The following is a 21,797-nucleotide window of genomic DNA, read 5'->3' on the forward strand; positions in this document are numbered from 1 at the left end:
GGGGATTTGTATGCAAAATGTCACTAAAAGCGCCATTTCGTTCTTATAAAAGCACGGATGACCGCGATTGGCCCATATATTGTAGTCTTTTGGACGCTGAGTCGACTGGTTTTGGTCCGAAAAGGCTGCGATGCAGCGTTCCTCCTTTATTCCCAATCGAACATGGTTGAACAAGCGGTCACGTGCTCCTGCGTACACCAGTCACCTGGTCACCGTGCCTGCAGGGTACAACTTACTAGCCTGTTTGACCTTTTTTGGGTGCAGTCCTGTCACTCGAGTTGAACTCGAGTTGAACCTTGGTGTGAAAGTTGTCGCCTGCTGGCGCGGTGACCAGGTGATTTGGGCACCCAGGAGCACGTGACCGCTTGTTCAACCATGTTCGATTGGGAATAAAGGAGGAACGCTGCATCGCAGCCTTTTCGGACCAAAACCAGTCGACTCAGCGTCCAAAAGACTACAACATATGGGCCAATCGCGGTCATCCGTGCTTTTATAAGAACGAAATGGCGCTTTTAGTGACATTTTGCATACAAATCCCCATCTAGTAGGGCGCAGTCACCCAGTTTCGGTGGAAGTGCGCGAGTTCGATTGGGATTCAAGTAGGAAGGGAGCGTCGCAGCTTCCTCGGACCAAGACCATTCGACTCAGCACCCAGAAGACTACAACTGGTGAAAATTTGATTTTAGGGTATACTTCCCCTTTAAAGTGGCCGTCTGGTACGTAACACGTCTACGACTGACAGTCACACATGTTAGTTTGACAGCATGAAACAAGGAGGACACTGTGTTCGGAAACGGTGACCTTATTATAGCCAAGTATTGGGTAACAGTCTGCACTAGACCGTAGCTGGTTCCGTTGAACTGTGTCTTCAAAGTAACTTAGTTGCTCAAGAGTCGCCTGTTCACCAATGGTCATCTACAACGAGCTTCCTTCCCGTCTACTAGTACTACTACTAGCTCTTCTTGCGAAAAGCCGCGAACGTCGAGATACAGGCACGTGGTTAGGACTTACGATGAGTTGTATATTTATTGCACTTGGCTCAAAACAACAGTCTCGACCCAATTCTCAAGAAACTGCTTACTCTAGTCATGACATCCGACAACCCGTCACAGTTGGGAACTGCGCAGAGGCTCTCCCTGAGCTTTATAACCATTGACTAACATTTCTGTGTCACGACGAACGAGCTATAAAGTCAGTATTGCCATAACCTGATAACAATAATAATGGAAACCTTACACACACACACCATCTTCAATCCAATTGGTCTCTTCGCTGCAAATTACAATACTTCTCAAGACCAATTGGATTGAAAATGGTGTGTGTGTGTGTGTGTGTGTGTAAGGTTTTCCATTTGATGAAGTGGCTGCAGTGTGGAGCTTGCGCACATTTTAAAGAAATAATAATAATAATGCCAATAAATACAATCATGCAATGGCGTACGTATACGGCTATGTGTATGGTGCTTGAGTAGGGTACGCGAACGTACTTTTTACACACCAGTGGCTACGAAGCGATGGTGCAGGTTCAAATCACAATACGAAAGGTTGTCGATGTTTGAACTACCTAAGCTGAATCGGAAATAGAAAACATACTCCAGCCCAGAGGAGGCCTGGACATTCTGGCGGTCGTTTTATCGGGTCTGCCGTAGCACTGAGCCTGCAACAGCCATAGTCTAGACCCGTTCCAGTTTGTTGTAGCCTGATTCTCATAAAATCCAGCCTTTCTGTTCCGGAAGTAGAGCCCTCGCGCAGTACGGCAGATAGTGGTATCGTGGGCTGCGATCGTTCTATTCAGGTCTGCGAGTGCATGCAATCAGCCATAGGCGGCATTCAGGAGCACTACATAGCTGACGCGGCATGGATCTGCACGCACACTGCACAGCATCACTGGCCTTTGACATCAGTTTGATTCAACACACTGATCATGCAGTCATACTCATAGCCTTTCCGTGGAGCAGCAGCGGAGAAGATTTTATGCAGGCCATGTATTAGCTGCAGCATTTGTGCTGTTTTTGCCAATCAACCACCTGATCAGTGCAGTGCGAAGCGAGAACGTAGGTCTTGTTGTCGGTGCACAGAGATATTTCCATGTCACAACAGTAGCCCCATGATCTGCCACAGACGATAGGTTTGAGTGAAATATCCGCTAGATCATTCACCTACAGGATCGCTGCTGTCCTGTCATTGTGAACTGGAGTAGGGATAATCAGCCAGAGCGTTGTATATTCAGAACATCACACTAGTGACTGTGTTTCTACGAGGAAGCCGCTCAGTTTGTGTTTGCCTGGTCGCTGGAATTCGACGACCAGCGGCTGGTGTGAGTTCGACTCACGATTTCAGCACTAGATCAGAGGTAGCCTGCCTCGCGCTGTTCGTAGGGAAAGAATTAGACGTGAGCGTGAGTTGCGTTGGTGAAATGGACGCTATTTATGACGATAGCAGTGCGCCATCGTCGCCGGAACCTTCCGGGTACGCTCAGGAGCAAATCGCACCAGCGTTTGTCGTGGACAAGACAGCAGATCGAGGAAGGACTCTACCGTCGGCCATGGCGGAGGAGAGAGCGAAAGTCGTGGCCGTGTTCAACTCGTGCCGAACGCACGGTATGTGCAGCATGGGCGCCATGAATCATCTCCGAGACAGCCTGTGCGATGTGGAGCTGCTGGTGGAGAAGAAAAGCATTCGGGCACATCGTGTTGTTCTGGCCGCGTGTAGTCCCTATTTCCGCGCCATGTTGGCTGGCCAGATGACAGAACGCCACCAACGGACGATCGAAATGCACGACGTGGAGTACGAATCGGTGAACAGCATTGTGGAGTACTTCTACACAGCGTCGCTGAGCATCAGCATAGAAAGTGTGCAGCAGCTAATGGTCACAGCCAGCATGTTACAAGTCAAGGAAGTCCAGACTGCCTGTGCTCGCTTCATGCACGAACACCTGGAGACAGCCAATTGCCTGGCCGTGCTGCAGTTTTCCATCCTATTCAACTGCGACGACCTGCGTAGAGCCGCGATACGCTTTGCCGAGCTCAACTTCAGGGAGGTGGCGGAGAGGGAGGAATTTCTAGAGCAGCCGCTCAACGTGGTGGTGTCTCTCATCTCCAGCGCAAAGCTGGCCGTGGAGATGGAGGAGTTTGTGTACGAGAGCGTGATCCGCTGGGTGCGGCACGACACTGAGTCGCGGCGCGAGCACTTTCCCGTGCTGCTGAAGCACGTACGCCTGTGGCAGCTGACGCTGCCGTACCTGACGGAGACGGTGAGCCATTGCGACCTGGTGCGCATGAGCCTGGAGTGCCGCGACATGATCGACCAGGCCAAGGACTACCACCTGCTGCCGGAGATGCGATCGCGCCTGACGCTGATGCCGGCGCGGCCGTGCACCATCGGCGTGCTATTCGTCGTCGGCGGCATGAACAACCTTGGCCTGCCGGTCGAACGCGTAGAGAAGCACGCGCTGGAGAACGTCGGCGGCCCGGTACCCGTCAAGGCGAGTGGCAGCAGCTCGCACTCGACTAGCGGCGGTCAGGACGAGGGCAGCGCCACCGCCAGCAGCAGCACCAGCGGGGTCGACTCGTCGCCGTCATCGTCGGGTGGTTTCGACGTGCCGCCGCTCTACATCGCTCGCAGCGGTCTGTCCGTGGCCATCATCAAGGACAAGCTGTACGCGATCGGCGGGCACGTTCCCGGCAAGCTGGGCCCCGAGGGCAACGGCTACCTGAACAGCGTGGAGTGCTACGATCCGGCGACTCGCAAGTGGGAGTTTGTGGCGGAGATGAAGCACGCACGCCGTTACGTTGCCGTGACGGCTCTCAACGACAAGCTCTACGCCATCGGCGGATGCAACGCTAAGGAAGTGAGTAGTGGTCGTGTCGTCGTGTTGCTGCTCATGTTTGTGTCCTCCCTATCTGTATTGTGTATGGCCACACGGCTTTCTAAATAGGACTTGAAAGTGGTACGGTACTGCCAGGTGCTGGGGCGGGGGGTCAGTCATGTAGCCCAGGCCGTTGATGTGATCTGTACAGTGCTGCTCAATGAAATCCAGTCGAGTCACTCGTACGCGCCGGGCGTTGCGAACACTGGGCTGCGAAATGCTGCAAGGTGCAAACTTGACTCGCGCCACCATATTTCATTGAGCAGCGCTGTACATCAGCCAATGCCCAGTGGAGTTTGAAAGTTTTCCGTACTGCAGTCGGCATGCATGTATGTATATTTTTGGTGCGTTTTATTTTAGCATTTTTACTTATTTTTTAGGTAAAAATTACCTGTACCGGCACCTTGGTTGTCACGAGAAATTATTTAATTTATTGATTCGTTGATTCCCTGTTTTCTGTGCGTTTCCTTTTGTTTTAATTTGCGCGCACTGTGCAGGTGTTGGACGTGACGGAGAGCTACGACCCGGTGACAAACAAGTGGACGGAGTGCGCGCGCATGCGTTGCCCGCGGCGACACGCCGGCGCCGCGGCGCTGGGCGAGAACGTGTACGTGGTCGGCGGGCACGACGGCAACACGTACCTACGTAGCGTGGAGTGCTACAACCCCAGCACCGACCAGTGGACGGCCATCTGCTCCATGGCGGGCAGGCGCGGCGGCCTCGGCGTGGCCACCGTGGAGAACCGCCTGTACGCCGTGGGTGGTTACAACGGCTCCAAGAACCTCAGCACCGTGGAGTACCTGGAGGAGGAGCACACGTGGAAGATGGCCGTGCCGATGAAGACGTGCCGGAGCGGACTGGCCGCGACGAGTGCCGGCGGCCGTTTGCTCGTTGTTGGCGGCCACTGCGGCTCGAGCTACCTGGAAACGACCGAGTGGTTTGAGCCTAGGTCCGGTCTGTGGCAGGCGGGCCCGCGCCTGGCTCTGGCACGTGCCGTGACCGGCGTTGCCGTCTTCACGAGTCGCATCGCCGCCATGGAGCTGCAGAGAACGCCGAACCCGGAGCCGACCAGCGAGATGGAGTCCTGGGACGACAACTGGGAGATGACGTTCACCAGCAACTCTCCATCGCGGGCTATGAGTACGCTTGTACTGCCAGCGGTAGTGGGAGAGGGCAGTGCACCCATGGCGGCTGCCGCTTCTGCCAGCGCACACGAAGATGTACGCATGGATGATTCATCCGTGTGACGACTGGACACGGGGAGGTACGCATGGATTATTCATCCGTGTGATTTCAGTAGCACGGCACGGCGAAGCATGGATGAATGACTCTTCTGGATGAAGAAGACTTGCTGCGGCCACTTGATTCTCAACACCATCAGCCCTAGTAGTGTGAGATGTACGCGGGGGAGCTGATGTCTCGCTCTGCAAAATGTGCGTCAGTACATCAAGTGTCCAAGTTGCTTGTAGAAGAAATGACTGCGTATGACCAGCTGCCGATGACCCAACGTGGCCAGGGTAACTCTTTTAAGTTTTAACACCACGTTCCTGAGAAGGAAGTGGTGGCGTTTTGAGGGAATCAACAATTAACATTCCACCACTGTTGATAATCATGCTCTTTTTATTCTGTCTCTGAAATTAATATTGATCTCAGTTGACTTGAATCCTCTGACCGATTTTCTGTCCTAACTGACTTGCATTGCCTTCGCTTTGACTCATCTCATCCTTCACCATCCAAATATATACAATGTACCTATTTCCTCGGACACTGCATGTGTTCGTATTCACGAGTACTATCACAAATCGCTGGTCAGGCATATCAAGTATGATCTCGCAGGACGTGTCATCAGGACTCGTTTCGTCTTTATCTTTTAAACTCAGCCAGTAGCACGCCGTTGTGTGTGTGTGTGTGTGTGTGCTACCACACGGTCTTGTCTTTTGTTTGCTATCTTTGTTAGTCTGCTGTTGCTGCTGCTGCTGTCCGCTTGTAGAGCATGTGAACCCAACTCATGAAATCGTCTCCTTAGCCATGGATGCTGTCACAGATCACAGTTTGAACTTTAATGCAGTACTAGTGTAGCGGACATTGAAATCTGTTGAGAAGTCAAGCGGCCACGGGGCGCTGGCCTTGCAGCCGCGAGCACTGCCGGCGGAATCCAAATTCAGGTGGTCGGGCATATACCACGGAAAAGAACATGCCCAAATAGGAATCTGCCTAAAGAGTGTGCTGTCAGCATCCGTGCAGCTAGAAGTATGATGTTTCTCACTACAGCAGGCGATGCTGTATTTGGCTTGCCTCCGTTTATATGGCACGCCAGAAATCATCCATATCTGGGCAGGAATCATACATGTTTGGCCAGAAATAGGCCATATTTGGCACAGCACTGGTGGCAATATCCAAATACGGTTGAGAAGTGGACAGTCGGATATGACTGGCGAGCCAGGTCTGTAGTGCAATTTACCGTAAATGACATTGGTACAAAGAAGATGTGTATGTCCATAATTTATTTCCCTCAACGAGATCAGGAAAATTCGCAGTTGTAGCATTCCGGCGGTGCTCATGGAAGAAAAGACCATTCGACAATTCGAAATCAAAGTTCAAAGTTCAACATTCAAAAACTCAGAAAACAGCCTGTGTGTGTGTGTGTGTGTGTGTGTGAGTGTGTGTGTGTGTGTGTGTGTGCGAGGCATGGCTCCTACTGATGTCTTGAAAATGGTAGAAAAGAAAAAAAGAGAAACACTGAATGATATTCTTGTTCAGCTTGGCACAGCTACGACAATCGGCATATGAGGAACAGAACTGGATTTCCTTACACCTGCAAAATACTCCCTGCTTTTCTGTCGCTAAGTGCGAATGCCTACTAGTAATCATAATTCATAAGCGATACCTAAAAACAGCTACGAGTCACGAGCTAAGTTGAACGTCAAGCACTGGCATATAATCTGCATCAAGCAGCCGGCATTTATTTAGATATCGAAAGACCACACAGTCACAGTTCTTCCATAATTATGGTCTAGAAATAGGGGAGTATGTGTTGTGTGTGTGTGGGGGGGGAGTCTTGGAAATAAATGTGTTTCATACCATAGTTTCATGCTTGAGGTAATCATGCCATCAGCACATGTGACAGCACACGAGTAGTTGCCGTGTAAACTTTCAAACAACAAGAACAGGACAATCTCACCACCAGAACAACGGCAAGGAACCTTCAGAGCTTGATCTTCTTCTTTTTCGTCTTCTGCTTGCTGGCCTGCTGCTTGAGGCGCTCTTCGATCTCCAGCCGTCGCTGTAGCTCTTGTTCCTGTGCGTAAACACAAGCAAGAAAGGTGGATTTCAAACAAAATCCGTGTCAAATATTACGCCTACAACGTAAAGGCACTGGCTGATCCACTCGTGTCAATAATCGACAAGAGAAGAGAGAAAATAAGTCAAATAACACGAGCGGCAACCAAACGGCAATCGTCAAGAAAAGGACGCGGCAACTTGGAGACCAAAGAGAGCACGTTGAAGCAAGCAACATTCGAAGAGGCAACATGTTACTCGCAGAGCACAAAACAAAAGAGCAAGGCCTGGATACATGTAGCTTTCAGCCAGAAATTCACAAACGACGACGCACCAGCTTTCTCCATTTTAGTCATTACAACCTATTGCCGGCCATTTAAAAATACAATAAAGCAATTCCCCACGCTGGGCTTTTAAAGAATCTGCAGCCAATCTCCTTATATATCTCTATTTGAAGCTGCTCTTTTAAAAGGTTCTAACTTCCTTCGTCTCTCATCTGCTATTGGCGCGAGCCACCATCGTAAGAATACCGAATAAAAATTCAGCACTAACACCAAGTAGTGTCTATACTACGAATCGTGACACATACCTGAGACTGCGCTTCGCTTGTTTTGCCCTTGGCCGGGGATTTCTTCGGCGATGCCTTGTCGGGCGACGTAAGAGCTGTGCCTTTTTTGGGAGAAATGGGCGGGCTGCGGAATGCACGCTTCGCCGCTGGCTCATCACTTCCGCTGACCGTACTAGGCACCAGGGAGGCAGGAAGACGATACGTGTACGAGCTGGAAGCGGACGGGCCAGGAACCAGCGACGACGGAAGTTCCTGCGAGTATGAAGCCATCATCTCGTCCAGCGGGTCCATATCCGGTACGTCGTCTTCGAAGAGCGAAGCACGCAGCAATGGTGACATACGCACAGACATGCAGACACACAAGGACTAGGTGAGACACAGTGAGAAACATTAAAAAAATACTCAGGTGCACGCACACAGAATCACACGAACACACACGTGCGCGCAAACACACACACACACATGCACACACCCTCGGACCTCAGACATGCCCATCGCGGAAGCGATGATAGCGAACAGCTATGTTAGACATAGCAACTTGTGCTGGCATTACACCATTCAACAGCTTGCAAGGCTGATGAATTGACCGCCACTATTTTCTAGCCTGGTATCCACCACACAGCTGATTGAAGTGTTTTTTTTCTGGCCAGTGAATCCCTATTTTTCTTTTTTCTTTTTTCTTTTTTACACACACACCACACCACATACTCCGGCATACACTGGCTGTTGGTAACCACCCAGGAGAATGAAAGAAGAGCTAGGAGAATGAGAAAGAGGAGAAAGACGTGTGCGACCATAATCGTCAGGAATCGAACCCGCAACCTATCGATTGGAAATCGCTGCACATACCACTGCAACATATGCACCCCCCCCCCCCTACACACACACATGAACACACACACACACACCACATATATACACACACACACGCACACACACACACGCGCACACACACACACACGCGCGCACACGCACACACACGCACACACACACACACGCACAGTACTTACCCGGTTGTTGATGCTGCCGGTGATGCTGCATCATGACCTGCTTGTACACATCGGAGAACGACTCAGTGCACAGAGCTGGTGATGATTCCAACAGACTGGTGAAATTCTACACACACACACACACACACACACACACACATACACAGACATACGCACACACGCACACACATACACACACACCAGGGGTGCTCAGAGTGACCGGCCGAAATGATCGCAAATGAAGTCAAATGAGCAACAAAGCATTTCTAAACCGGCTCAAAGCATCAACGTCAGAGCGCTCATGCTGCGAGAAACACAGCGAGCCCTGCATGAAGACAGATACCTCTAACGACAATCAGACAGAGTGATCAACGGAAACGAAGCTAGGGAGCGCAACACTCTTCCATCTATGCATGTTTGAATCCAGTTGAATCATGCAAAGGCAGAGTTGACAAGGCAGTAACAGCCTGCTATCTCTTAGCACAATGGTTGCTCAACCGGAGAATCCAGCTAAACCCAGCCATACATGCTGTGATCGGCCTGCTAGCCATGCAGTACAGGAGTCCATTGTGGGGACAAGACAAGGACTGATTTTATTCACAACGAGCATCCAGATGAGAAAGATAGATAGACAGAGAGAGAGAGAGCGAGAGAGAGAGAGAGAGAGAGAGAGAGAGAGAGAGAGAGAGAGAGAGAGAGAGAGAGAGAGAGAGAGAGAGAGAGAGAGAGAGAGAGAGAGAGAGAGAGAGAGAGAGAGAGAGAGAGAGAGAGAGAGAGAGAGAGAGAGAGAGAGAGAGAGAGAGAGAGAGAGAGAGAGAGAGAGAGAGAGAGAGAGAGAGAGAGAGAGAGAGAGAGAGAGAGAGAGAGAGAGAGAGAGAGAGAGAGAGAGAGAGAGAGAGAGAGAGAGAGAGAGAGAGAGAGAGAGAGAGAGAGAGAGAGAGAGAGAGAGAGACAATGCGGTAACAAACACCATACACTACAATACCCAGTTGCAAAATTGAACTTGAACCCAGAGTTGACCGTGAGCTTGTCTTGAGAAGAAAAATGATCAAAACATGAATACAAAAGCAGGACAAGGCAAACGGGACATACCTTACTGACAAGCATTTCGTTATCAAACACCTTAGCATCAAACGAGCTGGTCTCCAAGTGCCCTGTGAGGCGGAGCAGTGCAAGAAACAAGACAAAGCAAAGATTCAGAGAATGGTAGGACTAGCATACAGGTAGACGGACATGGTCCCTTACAACTACATGTACACTCATACCGCGGTTATCCGGACACCAAAGTTACGGGCACTTCGGTCCACCGGGCACCCTTTCGGTCAGTTTCAGTGGAAATATTACTACTCCTTTTTGCACTTTTTGTGGATACTGTATAACGTGTACTTTTCGGCGTACTAAAATGCCGGTGTCAGGGACCTGCCAGGTTTCACGTGTAACGTAGAATTAGGTGACCAGCATTCCCTTCAAACACAGTGCATACCCTAGCGCCGTTTAGGTGTAATCTTACATGCAGATGCCTGACTTCTCTACCGAAGTTACCGAAATTAAGGGTGCGTTCTTAAATCCTCTCGGAAAAGTTGGAGACTCTCCGAAAAGTTCGCGAGCTGTTCTTATATCCTCTCCGAATTTTAGGAGGCTCTCCAAGCTCTCCAAGCTTCAGAGGTGGCTGAAACTTGGAGAATCCCGCGGTTTGGGATCAGCGCATGCGAACTAGGCTAAAAGCCACATGTTGATCATGAGTGTACGCATTTCCCTTTTCGCATACGCACAGCGCATACTATATTCGTGGCACTCAAGATCGCGGCCCCTTTGGCGCTTCATTTTGCTTGACATGTGCAAAATATCTCCGAATTCTTCGAGACCCGTTCTTGAATTATCCCAGTTTCTTCGACTTCTCTTTTCTTCCTCTCATAGAAGCTAGAGAATATAAGAACGCACCCTAAAGTTACACCTAAAGTAACGTGTTATGCAGTACAACACAACGAAAACACGACAAGAACGAGACGAGTGCAACGCCGCACACGACTGCACTGCAGATAAGCGCTTACGTCTGGTGATCCGCGCTCCGCAGCTCTTGTACTCGGCAATCTCCTTATCCTTCTTGACGAGAAGCTGATGTAGCTCTTGTGTCCTGCGCTGCAGTTCCCCCGCGGTCAGCAACAGTGGACAGAGTACGTGCTCGCTCACCTGTAGAGACAGAATAATCAGTGCAAAATGAAAATTTAATGTTGAGAGCGCAATTTGTCCTTTTTTATCGCAATTATAAAGTTCTTTTACTTCACGTCCAGTCCTTGGCTACGCCACGTACAGTAGGAATATTGTTCCAAATCAGGGTGATGCTCTCCTGGGTGAACATTTGGAACAGTACCGTAAAGTACCCCCAAAGCGCCCCACCATCTCATCCTTCCGTGGTCGTATTGTGGAGGTGGTCTGCTGTCTGTAGGTCATACGACATGAACCTTGTACACATATTGCACGTTTTGCAGTCAATCCGTACCTTCGAGCGGACACAAGCTCCACACAAAAACCTGCCAAGTGTGACCTTAGTACACTAATATTCTCACATCGTACACACTTCGTTGCACTCTGCCATACGATTTTCCTTTCTCTGGCTGTAAAATCCAGGTGGGGCGCTCTCGCGAGGCGGGGCGCTCTGGCGGTACTTTACGGTATTATTACTGTACGTAGTGTAGCCAAGGACTGTTCATGTGTTGCGAATCGGAGGTGAAGCAAAACATGACAAGGCTACAATGGAGCTTCAAAGTTCTTAAAACAAATTACAAAGTTGTCTTGAAAATGAGGGATTTAACCCTTTGAGGCCCATAGTACGGATATATCCGTACCAGTGTGCAGTGCATACTTTTCAAAGTGCAATCTGGCGTAACTCGGCTGTCCTTGACCAAATCGAACAATCGAAAGGTCTATTGACATAAGAATTGTCTCAGCTATCGGCTCAAAAACACCCAAAGGCGATCCGAGACCGGAGAATGGAGTTATAAGACTCGAACTTAATTCGCTCAGCAGAGTCAACTCGGGTGCATGCATTTTGAACTAGTTTTTGGGGGTTTCCCCGACTCGCGGCCCACGCAGCCACAGATAGTTAACGTCATCGCAAAGGCATGTTCCTCAGCTCTCATGTAAAAATCTGAGCGATCTGCGCTACAATTTGTTGAAATGGCAGAGAATTTGAATTGGGCACTCGCAATACTGGCTTTGGAGCGCCGAAGCCCAAGATCACCAAAATCAGTCAAAGGACACCAAAGTTATGACCAGATAAGTAACTGGGCTCGCGTGTGCAGTGCATTCCTGGAAATAATCGTGGGCCCTAAAGGTAGGGATATCAGCGAACGCACTGCGCAGCCCATCTGCGCAGGTCAGCCTGGCCCATCTACGCGCGGCCGACAAGAAAACTCATGAACACTTTCAATTTTTTGCAAAATAAATCGTGCGAAGAAGATGCACGGAATGGCTGAAAACTAGGCTGAGGAATAGTAGCATCCAGAGACGCTCAAACAAATTCATGGTCCATCGCTTCTGACAATGGCAGCGAAGACATCAGGGAGCTGATTGCAGCAACTCTCTACCAAGCGCGATGCTGGTTACTCACCAGGGCAGGGCGCTTCCATCGCGCAAGAAATGGCCGCGAGCGAGAAATGGAAGTCCAATTTTGGAACGATCCAACCAGGGAAATTCCTTGAAAATTGGCCTGAACACCTCTCATACTGGTGTTTCACGATGTGCAAACTTTCAGAGAAATCGACCGGGGAGAACGTGGTGAGTACGTGGGGCCTCGAGTATCGCGTATGATTTGAATGGTCGCGGGGACAGAAGAACAGTAATTTTACGACTCCCAGCGGTGCAAATAGACAGCGGCCATGTTTTCTCTGTCGGCCGCGATCACGTTCAAAAAATCGATGACGCAATGCATGCGCAGAGGCCTGCGCAGTGCGTTCGCTGACATCCCTACTAAAGGGTTAAAAGTAACGTTAGAATAGTATAAAGAATTCAGGGCAATACATTCTACGGGGCAAGGATACCGCAAGAACACACACACACGCACATACGCAAACACACACACCAACACACACACACACACACACACAAACAGACACACCAACACAGACACCACCACACACACACACACAAACACACACACACACACACACATGCAAACACACACACACACACACACACACACACACACATGCAAACACACACACACACAAACACACACAAACACACACACACACACACACACACAAACACACACAAACACAAACACAAACACATACACACACACACACACACACACACACACACACTACTACTACTACTACTACTAGCAGCATGACTGCCCAGAGGGGCAAGTGTCACCCCTATGGAAAGGGGACCAGAAAACGGGACACGGATCACAAGCAGGACCGCGAATGTCTGGCTAGGTCCTGCTGCCGGCGGAAATTGCGTTTACAACGTGGGCAGCTGAGGGGCAGAGCTGCTCTCTCAGCAGCAGATGGTCTCGCACCACGATTGCAGTTGTGACGCTTGAACCCGGCCGCAGAACGGAAGCATCGCTGACATGTTGGGCAGTGCTGCTGGCAACAAGCTGAAAGTGGCACAGACAGACTGACTGTTGGTGTAGGAGAACTCGTGACAGGCTGGCATCGATGAACAGAGTAGCCACCCTTGCTGCGGAACCACCTCTGGCAGTTCTGGCATTGCACTGATCCACGCTGGAGCTGGATGGGAAGCCGTCTCTGAGTGGTGCACTTGTGCCGCGTTCTATCTGAGACCCGTGAGAAGTTCCGGTCACACACTGCGCAATGCACAGACTTGGGCATGGTGGAGCTCGACTGAGGGGCAACCCGTACTTCCCTCCACTGTTGGCGGTCCTGAGCAAGGATGAACCACTGAGATGGCTGTTGCAGTGCAACCTTGAGGTCGGTCATCACCGTGTCTTTCCACCGTCGCCGGGGACCACAAAACGGCCGAGGCACAGGTAGCCACCCAAAGAGGAGTTGGAGGGGGGTGCGATCCTCATCCATACGCGCAACGTGCCCAGTCCATTCCAGACGCCGATTGCGGAGGCGTGTAGACATCAGTACTGGGTCTCCCCAACGGTTCCGCAGGTCTGTGGATGACAGCCGCTCGGACCACTGACGAGGCTTGGTGATGCTGAGGACAGTCCGGATGCATTGATGGTGGAATTTATCCAAACTTCTGATATCCCGTTGGAGTGGGGTCCAACACTCTCCGCCATACAGTAATATTGAGGAAACGCAGGCCATGTACAGGTGGCGTTTACTAGAGAGGGACAGAGATCTGTCAGTGAATACCTTCTGGAGGGCTCCGAAGGCCTTTGAGGCTTCGGCAATACGGCGCTTGATGTCGGATGAAGAACGACTGCCGAAGCCTCATCCGACATCACACACACACACACACACACACACACACACACACACACACACACACACACAAACAAGCTGATAGAAGTACTCACATCACCGGCATTGCCTTGTTGCAGCCGAAACTCCCATTTATACGGCAGAGACGCCAGTTTAGTTTTCAGGTGCAAAGTCACCGACTGTGTACTCTCATCTTCGCCGGAAGACTGGATAAAACACATATACGCACGCGCGCCCACACACACAAAACGCGGAATACAGATTATGTGCAACTAAGACTCGAATGGACAGCCAAGGATTAAATTTAAAAGAAAGGACCAAATTGTTTCGTGTTATCCTTAGTTTGTGTCCCATAGTTTGTGTCCAACACTAACAGTAACAGTAACAACACTAACAGTTATAAGCAAGATGCTGTTAATTCATGTTATTTAGAACGAGGTCCGTCTCGTTGTCCAGGAGACGACCAATCAGTGACGTTCCCGCCAAGGCCCTCAGGCTAACTTGTCGGGCATTAACAAGCCATAAGGCCCGCTCTGCCATGCACTAACCTACAACTCATAACTTAGAACCTTCCAAGTTGGAAGGCTGTTGGTTTGCGCATCCAAGGCATGATAGAGCCTATTATCAGGTCGTTGAATGTCAGTATCACCTCAGTCAGTATTGTGCTAGCTGTTGCACTTCTGACTACACAACATCTTGCTTATAACTGTTAGTGTTGGACACAAACTACGGATAACATGTGACAATTTGATCCTTCCTTTTAAATATAGATTATGACTGTGATTATATCATCAATTTGGTATGGGTTCAAACAGGGACGTGGGCATTGGTTTGCTATAACGTTCATAGCGAAATTCGTTATTATGCGAGTTTGTTATGAGTGGAGTCGACTCTACAATTACCCCCGGTGCATAGTGTACACAAGCAAGGCATAACAAAAGTACAGTCGTCCCTCTTTAATCCAGCACTTTATAAACCAGCACCCTCGATAAACCAGCACAATTTTCAGTAGCCAAAATGTCCTTTTCATGCACATTGCAGCAGTAAATCCGATTTGTTAATCCAGCACCCTCCCTAATCCAGCAGATTTTCCGTGGCACAAATAGTGCCGGATTATAGAGGGACCACTGTACCACCACATTGATTATCAACAACACGATGGATTTATCATGCTTTTCTGGGAACAACTCATGAGCATGTCTTGTCCAGGTGTAAAGGCAAAAGGTTACATACATAGCTCTATACACGACCGTGTATCAATGTCTCCGGGTTGGTGTTGTGCCTAACTTATGGCTAACCTTTGCAAAGTGGAACTCCGCATCTTTGGATGGCTCAGTGCTGATGAAGGAGCTGACGTGTCTTATAAGCCGTGTAACCGGAGCTTCCACCTTGGGGTTGACTTCCTGTGCATGTGTGTGTGTGTGTGTGAGAGAGATAGCCCAAACCACATGCAGCCACAAAGCGAAATAAACAAAAACAACAACAATAACCACTTCTCGTATTTGCCACATGCCATCATGAGAATAAAAGATTTCAACAAACAACAAAACCAGGTTAGTTACACTACATGGCACATGACAGGAAACACGCTACGCCTCCATGCATACTCCTGCTCACTGTTGTTTAGGCCATGGTAAAAATTATCTTTGATTCTCAAGTACGCGCGCACCGATTTTTGGCGGCGCACCGACGATTTAAAAAAAACTCTATACATGCACATGCGCGCATGAAAACGGTCAATGCGAAAGGCATGAATCAGGGAGTAGTAAAATACCGGTATTTTTCTACTCCCTGGCCTGAATATATAAACATGTGACCATGTACATAATATTATGTCAAGAGTGCATAAACAAGAGTATGCAACTGTGGTTATGGGTCAGTGCGCGGCGCGCTGCCTTCATTACATAACTTGCCTTCATCACGCTCTGAAAGCATGCATTCAAACTCACAATTTCTCGTACGAACCCATCCGTTTTTGCTCGATTCGTTCCAGTACCTACGGGATCTCTGAATTCTGGCGCGTGAACTCCAGTTCCGTACGAAAGTTCATTTCAAACCAGAGGGAAAGTGCGGTGTTTGGTTTTCCGCAGTGCGCGGACTGCAGCTGAATGATGTAATGAAGGCAGCGCGTCGCGCATCTGGCCCATAGAAAAGAGATCACAGTTGCATACTCTTGTTTATGGACTCTTGATTATGTACATGTGTGACTCCACCCTATCTTTGGAAATAAAAAAATTGTGGGAAATAAAATAAAAAAATCGCTCGCGCGCTCGCACCAATTTTCACAGGCTCATGACCTGAGAATCAACTTTATTTTTTACCATGGCCTTACATACATACTAGTACGTGCCTTCATTGCTTTACCCATTCTCACCAATATTAATTCAGTACGTATTTTTTTTAAATACAAAATTTGTAGAAAAGAAAAAGAACCAAGGAACTACAAGTTACGCTACAATGTCCACTAACACCACCAGTTACTGAACAATCAGCTTATCCCCCCCCCCCCCCCCCCCCCCCCCCCCCGCCCCAGTTCATTCTTACAAAATGTGTGTACCAGTTTCACCAGATTTTGATGTTCAACGAGATAGTCGATCTGAGTAGAACCCGTACGCAAGCTGTATAATTCTAGTAATATTCTTTGGTTCAAACTGATGCACATACAAGAAGTAAGCTATATGAATATGAGAGCGCACCTTCGATCGAGCGTGGAACACGTCGGCGTCTAATTGCTCAAACCAGATCGACACCAAGTCACTAATAGCTACATGATACCCATGGTCATCGGCCACGGATTTCAGCAAGTACGAGTCGCCATCCACGGTCAGCGGCCGCCACGGAGCACTCTGTAGGCCTACTTTCCATTTCGTGACGGGATTCATCAGGTATAGCTTCTTCTCGACCTACTTTGCTCAGGGAGAACGTCAAAATAATAATAATAATTTTAATTTGTTGAGGATATTCGCTTGTTTCATTTCAAATCAGGGAAGGAGTTTGAATCTTGAGTCGGAATATGAATTATCGCACCCCACGTGAGTGTTTCCATGGTTTGAGCCAATCAGCGGCCTTACTGAGCGTGCAATATTCCCCAGTACACCGCCGGCCAATGTGGATGCACTGCAGTGCGATATTGCACCCCGGCGATCGCGCGAGTGAGCGTGCAAATAACCTATATTTGCACGCTCACTTCGAAGCGAGCGTGCAAATATAGGTTATTTTTTTCGCCGTTCGTGCAGATATCGGCCGGTATTGCACTGGTCCTTGTGCAGTAATACATAATAGCAATAAAAACTGCTTTATGGCAGTTTTCTAAAAAAAGTTATTGTGTTCTAGTCCATGGACCCCGTCTAAAAAGTAAGAAATTAACGAAATGTGATAGCCGAAAATTAAAATTTCACACAAAACCTCACAATAATCACAACACTTGAAATGCTGCTTTCAACACTAAACGTTACTTGTACTGCACCAACAATTGGCAACATGCATGCATAGGAAAGAGGATCACGAGGAGAAAAGGTCTTCTACGGTACATGTAGCTTTTCATTCTGTGTGTGATTATTGTGAGGTTTTGTGTGAAATTTTAATTTTCGGCTATCACATTTCGTTAATTTCTTACTTTTTAGACGGGGTCCATGGACTAGAACACAATAACTTTTTTTTAGAAAACTGCCATAAAGCAGTTTTTATTGCTATAATTTCTTTTGTTTTTTCTGTCACCAATCAATGGAATGCCCTATATCAAGAGTACATAACCCAAGAGTGTGCAACTCCAGCTATGGGGTCTGCGACGGCAGAACTTCACATCACGTGATGAACCCGTGCACTCTAGTATAGTGCATGATATATCGATAGATACTGGGTTGTACGCAGCCCAGCTTTGGGTACAACTCTCTTGTGGTCACTTTGCACTGTTTGCCAGCATAACCTTTTGAACCATGTCACGTGATGTGAAGTTCTGCCGTCGCAGCACAGCATAGAGGTTGTGCAGGCAGTTGCACACTCTTGGTTATGTACTCTTGCCTATATCAATATGTAAATGATGGCCTTCGAGCTTCACATCAATACCGTATTATACGCATGATGTGCAAGCCTTTTCTTGCAGAAAATGGCATTAGCATAAATGATAATGCATGTTCTTCGGCGGGGAAACATGTGAGTCGTGGTCTGGTGGTGGTGATACTTTTTTATACGGAGGTCATTCTGTGCATGTTGCAACTTGCTGTTGAAGAATTTCATGACTCTGTCATAAAATTGTCTTGCCTTTCAGATATTTCAGATTTCCCCACCCTCGATCAGATTTATTTGAGAAATGTAGCCAGGTGCGTGTCGCAGATGTTTTTGTTGATTCTGTGTTTATAATCATGGCTTATCGTGATAAGGTCATCCTGCATCATATTGCACTGAAATGGTAATCCTGTTGATGCCGATACAACTTTTGGAAGTAGTTCAATGACTTCAAACTGTTAGGCCACGATTTTCTAAAACAACACAGCAAAGGAGGAACAATAAACATGAATTAAAATGTAAACGAATACATTGCTGAGTCCAAAACCTCGTTCCAACAACTACACTGATCCCGAGGATAAAAGGGGCAAGGCTATGGTTGGAGGTACTGAGAGATAAACAAGGCACTCCACAATAATAAAATCTTACACATCTTTTGGTGATTATGAATGATATCCAGTCGAACCTCTTTAGGACGAACACCAAGGGACCGATGGTATATATTCTGTGAGTTTGTCTTAACCTATTTTATAACCAGTGAATACAATTATTTCTCCAATAGACATACGAATAGATTTCTTCTACAGCGAAAGATTCTAAGCCACACCGACTCATTGACTCGTCTCGTATGAAACAATTGAGTCACTACAGAGATTCTGCAAAACGAAAATGCGTACAAACTTTCGCTCTACATCATGAAGTGCGAAACTTCGCACCTTTGGACGCGAAACTTGCAGGGAACGCGAAATGAACTGTCGTAGGAAATTTCGTGAGATCGGGTCATGGCGTACGTGCACTTGGCCCGCGCAAACTACGAAAATGTGCAGAACGCAAAGTTCGTGCAAAAATTCGCACACACTTTCGCAAGGACTGTCGCGAAACTTCGTTCGAATTTTCGTTTTGTAGAACCTCTCTACTGAACCTTTCTTTAGCAACATGACGGCAACTGAAACAGCAACAGAGAAAGTACGATACATGTACTCCACATTCTTACAGGTACTACAAACAGATTGCAGATCGTAATTCTTGCTTTGGCGGCACGGAACTTTATTTGTGGCAGTGCAATCCCGGCGCTAGTCACAAATCAAACAGCCCAGACTCGAGTAAACAAATCCAATCATACAAGTACGAGATTTTCACGAGACGAGACTGCACCCATTGGATTGTTTCGTATGAAACAAACAAGTTACTGAACCTCTCCACAATAGAGATTTCCCCTGATATGCGAATTTATTTTGCAAACTCGGTCAATTGGTACTTGAAACTTTCCCTCCAGATTGGGAACTGCCAACGATAGTATGCCACTGACCAGTGCCTTACTTGTAACGTATCAATGTACAATGAATATGAGTATTTCGACAACACATCTAACATAAGCCTTACCGTCAAGAAGGTGAACTCGCGTTCTTCGCACACTGTAGACAAAGGCAAAGAGATAAAAATGGATCTAAATCCGAATAAAATCAACACACGTTTCCGTAAATGAAAGGGTGAACATAAGCAAATGAATCGAAGGAAACCGGTCAACTCAGTTACTTAGAGATCATCTGTCATCGAGTATTCCGTAAAAGGACGCCTCGCAGCTCGGCAGCAGAAAAGCAAAATTTAGAAAAGAGATCCTGTCAACTTTTCCATTATTTATTGCATTCCGCCCCAAAATCAGCACACTTTTCCTGAATGAAAGAGTCAACACAAGCAAATGAATCAAAGGCAACTGGTCAACTCACCTGTCATTGAGTAATATTCCGCGAAAGGAGGTCCCAGCAGCGCCGAAACGAAATAAGCCAGGCGAAATATCCGAAACAGCTCATGCTAGGCCTTGACGGATTATGCTAATATTTTCGTGAAATTATGCTTTTCGCATTGCTGAAAAAATTGCAGAATTATGCTATTTTTATGCTAAAAGTTACCATATTATGCCGCATTATGCTCACATATGCTGCTAATGCAAAATGGTTCTGTGCAAAATAACAAGGGAATTTTTTTGTAGAGGGCGTTGTACTGTAGTAGCAAAAGTTCAACGGGGTCAACGCATCGTCCGACCTGGCTACGACCATCACTGATTGTAGTGGACTGGACATATTATCAAGGGAGTCGTAAACCTACAACTTCCTAGTGCATCTACTTGTACTTGTGTTTGTAGAACATGTACAACTGTATGGAATTTGATGCGAACAGGCGGAATATTACAATTTTATGCGATTCGTATGCAATTTGCCTCGAATTATGCGATTATTCGAATTTGGTAGGAATTATGCGAAAAATTATGCTAGCATAATCCGTCAAGGCCTAGTCTAGATCAACAATTCTATAGACCTTATTCGATAACATGATTTTTAGGACTCGCCTCCAGGGATTTGTCGTAAGCTGGGGCATGCGTACGTGAAACAAGTGGCAAGAAAGGCCCAGTTCGTACAAAGGAGTAGTAACATACCGGTATTTTTCTACTACTATGTTCCCACACTGAGTCCTCTGTGCACTGAGTGCAGGTCTCTCGCCGCTCCCTGGTTCCCGGGACCCCGGTTCACGTGATTGTGACGTTTTTCGAATAAGGTCTATATGCAGGCATGCATAAATCAACCCTTCCACAAAGACGGCTCAAACAGGCAGCCAAGGAATGAAAATTTCGCTTCTGGGTCTAGGGGTGAAACGAAGGCCTCAATTTGCCAAATGAACCTTCTCCATCGAAACGAATGAAGGTGTCGAATGATTCTTTTACCAGTTCACAGTTCCTGTTCACGGGCACTCCCGGGGGGGGGGGGGGGGGGGCTACTATGCACTTGTAGTGACACTTACCGTAAGCCAAGTTGCACCTATGGAAGCCAAGTGGAACATGACTAGTTGACTGTACAGACTACATGTACATTGTAGTACAGTATACATGCACATGTATAGAGTGAAGATCAGTGCGTGCATGCCTGCCATAATCGTATGTTGACCTTCGTTCGAATTGAAAAGAGAGGGTCGTTTCGAAAAAGAAAAAAAGCTCAATGGAAGTATGATGCTGCTGACAATTCAAGACTCACTGAAGTCGCCTTTCTGGAATGGATCATGCACTCTAGGTTCATCCGATTGGATATGGACTCAAATCATTGTTACACCATTCTTGTTTGGTTAGTTATTCTACATCACATAGCATGTACAATCCACCTTGTGAATAATTTACCTCGGGTTTACAAAACAACTCGCAAATAATGACACAATCTTCAGATCTAGTGACCATTTGATTGCATACTTCCAACCTCACGAGTAACAACAATACACCAATAGCGACACTTTTCTCATTCACAATCGAGGGTCAATATTCCCCAGGTTGACTGCAATTGCCAATCAAACAGGAGGGGCGAAAGTTGACCACGGCTGAAAAGGCGTAAAGAAAATGTATGTCATGAGCTACATGGCAGAAGGAGGAAGTAGGTTTTCTGAGAAAGCAAGAAACAGAGCCAGAGGTGAATGAACCACCAG

The 21,797-nt window shown here is 47.8% G+C and overlaps 2 protein-coding genes across 2 annotated transcripts; one reads left to right on the plus strand and one right to left on the minus strand.

Moving 5' to 3' along the window:
• Nucleotides 1–1,911: 1,911 nt before the first annotated feature.
• On the plus strand, nt 1,912–5,950 carry LOC135811347 (kelch-like protein 3). Its single transcript, XM_065324578.1, has 2 exons — nt 1,912–3,849; nt 4,365–5,950. Exons 1-2 carry the CDS (start codon nt 2,416–2,418, stop codon nt 5,112–5,114), a joined length of 2,184 nt encoding a protein of 727 aa, XP_065180650.1. The 5' UTR covers nt 1,912–2,415; the 3' UTR covers nt 5,115–5,950.
• A 474-nt stretch (nt 5,951–6,424) lies between these two features.
• On the minus strand, nt 6,425–17,084 carry LOC135811358 (non-homologous end-joining factor 1-like). Its single transcript, XM_065324590.1, has 8 exons — nt 16,805–17,084; nt 15,407–15,511; nt 14,204–14,314; nt 10,755–10,893; nt 9,796–9,857; nt 8,725–8,830; nt 7,736–8,019; nt 6,425–7,165 (listed from the first exon to the last, which is right to left on the minus strand). The coding sequence occupies exons 1-8, from the start codon at nt 16,988–16,990 to the stop codon at nt 7,073–7,075; spliced, it is 1,086 nt and encodes a 361-aa protein (XP_065180662.1). The 5' UTR covers nt 16,991–17,084; the 3' UTR covers nt 6,425–7,072.
• Nucleotides 17,085–21,797: the final 4,713 nt, after the last annotated feature.

Source organism: Sycon ciliatum, chromosome 1 (assembly GCF_964019385.1).
Source record: "Sycon ciliatum chromosome 1, ocSycCili1.1, whole genome shotgun sequence".
NCBI lineage: Eukaryota > Metazoa > Porifera > Calcarea > Leucosolenida > Sycettidae > Sycon > Sycon ciliatum.

Excerpts from the sequence above, each read along its gene's own strand:
- LOC135811347 (XM_065324578.1), top strand. The coding sequence starts at position 2,416 with ATGGACGCTATTTATGACGATAGCAGTGCGCCATCGTCGCCGGAACCT. Across the intron at positions 3,850-4,364 it reads GCGGATGCAACGCTAAGGAA|GTGTTGGACGTGACGGAGAG; the intron begins GTGAGTAGTGGT and ends CGCACTGTGCAG.
- LOC135811358 (XM_065324590.1), bottom strand. The coding sequence starts at position 16,990 with ATGAATCCCGTCACGAAATGGAAAGTAGGCCTACAGAGTGCTCCGTGG. Across the intron at positions 15,512-16,804 it reads TGTTCCACGCTCGATCGAAG|GAAGTCAACCCCAAGGTGGA; the intron begins GTGCGCTCTCAT and ends ACACATGCACAG. Across the intron at positions 10,894-14,203 it reads AACAAGGCAATGCCGGTGAT|GTGAGCGAGCACGTACTCTG; the intron begins GTGAGTACTTCT and ends CTGTCTCTACAG.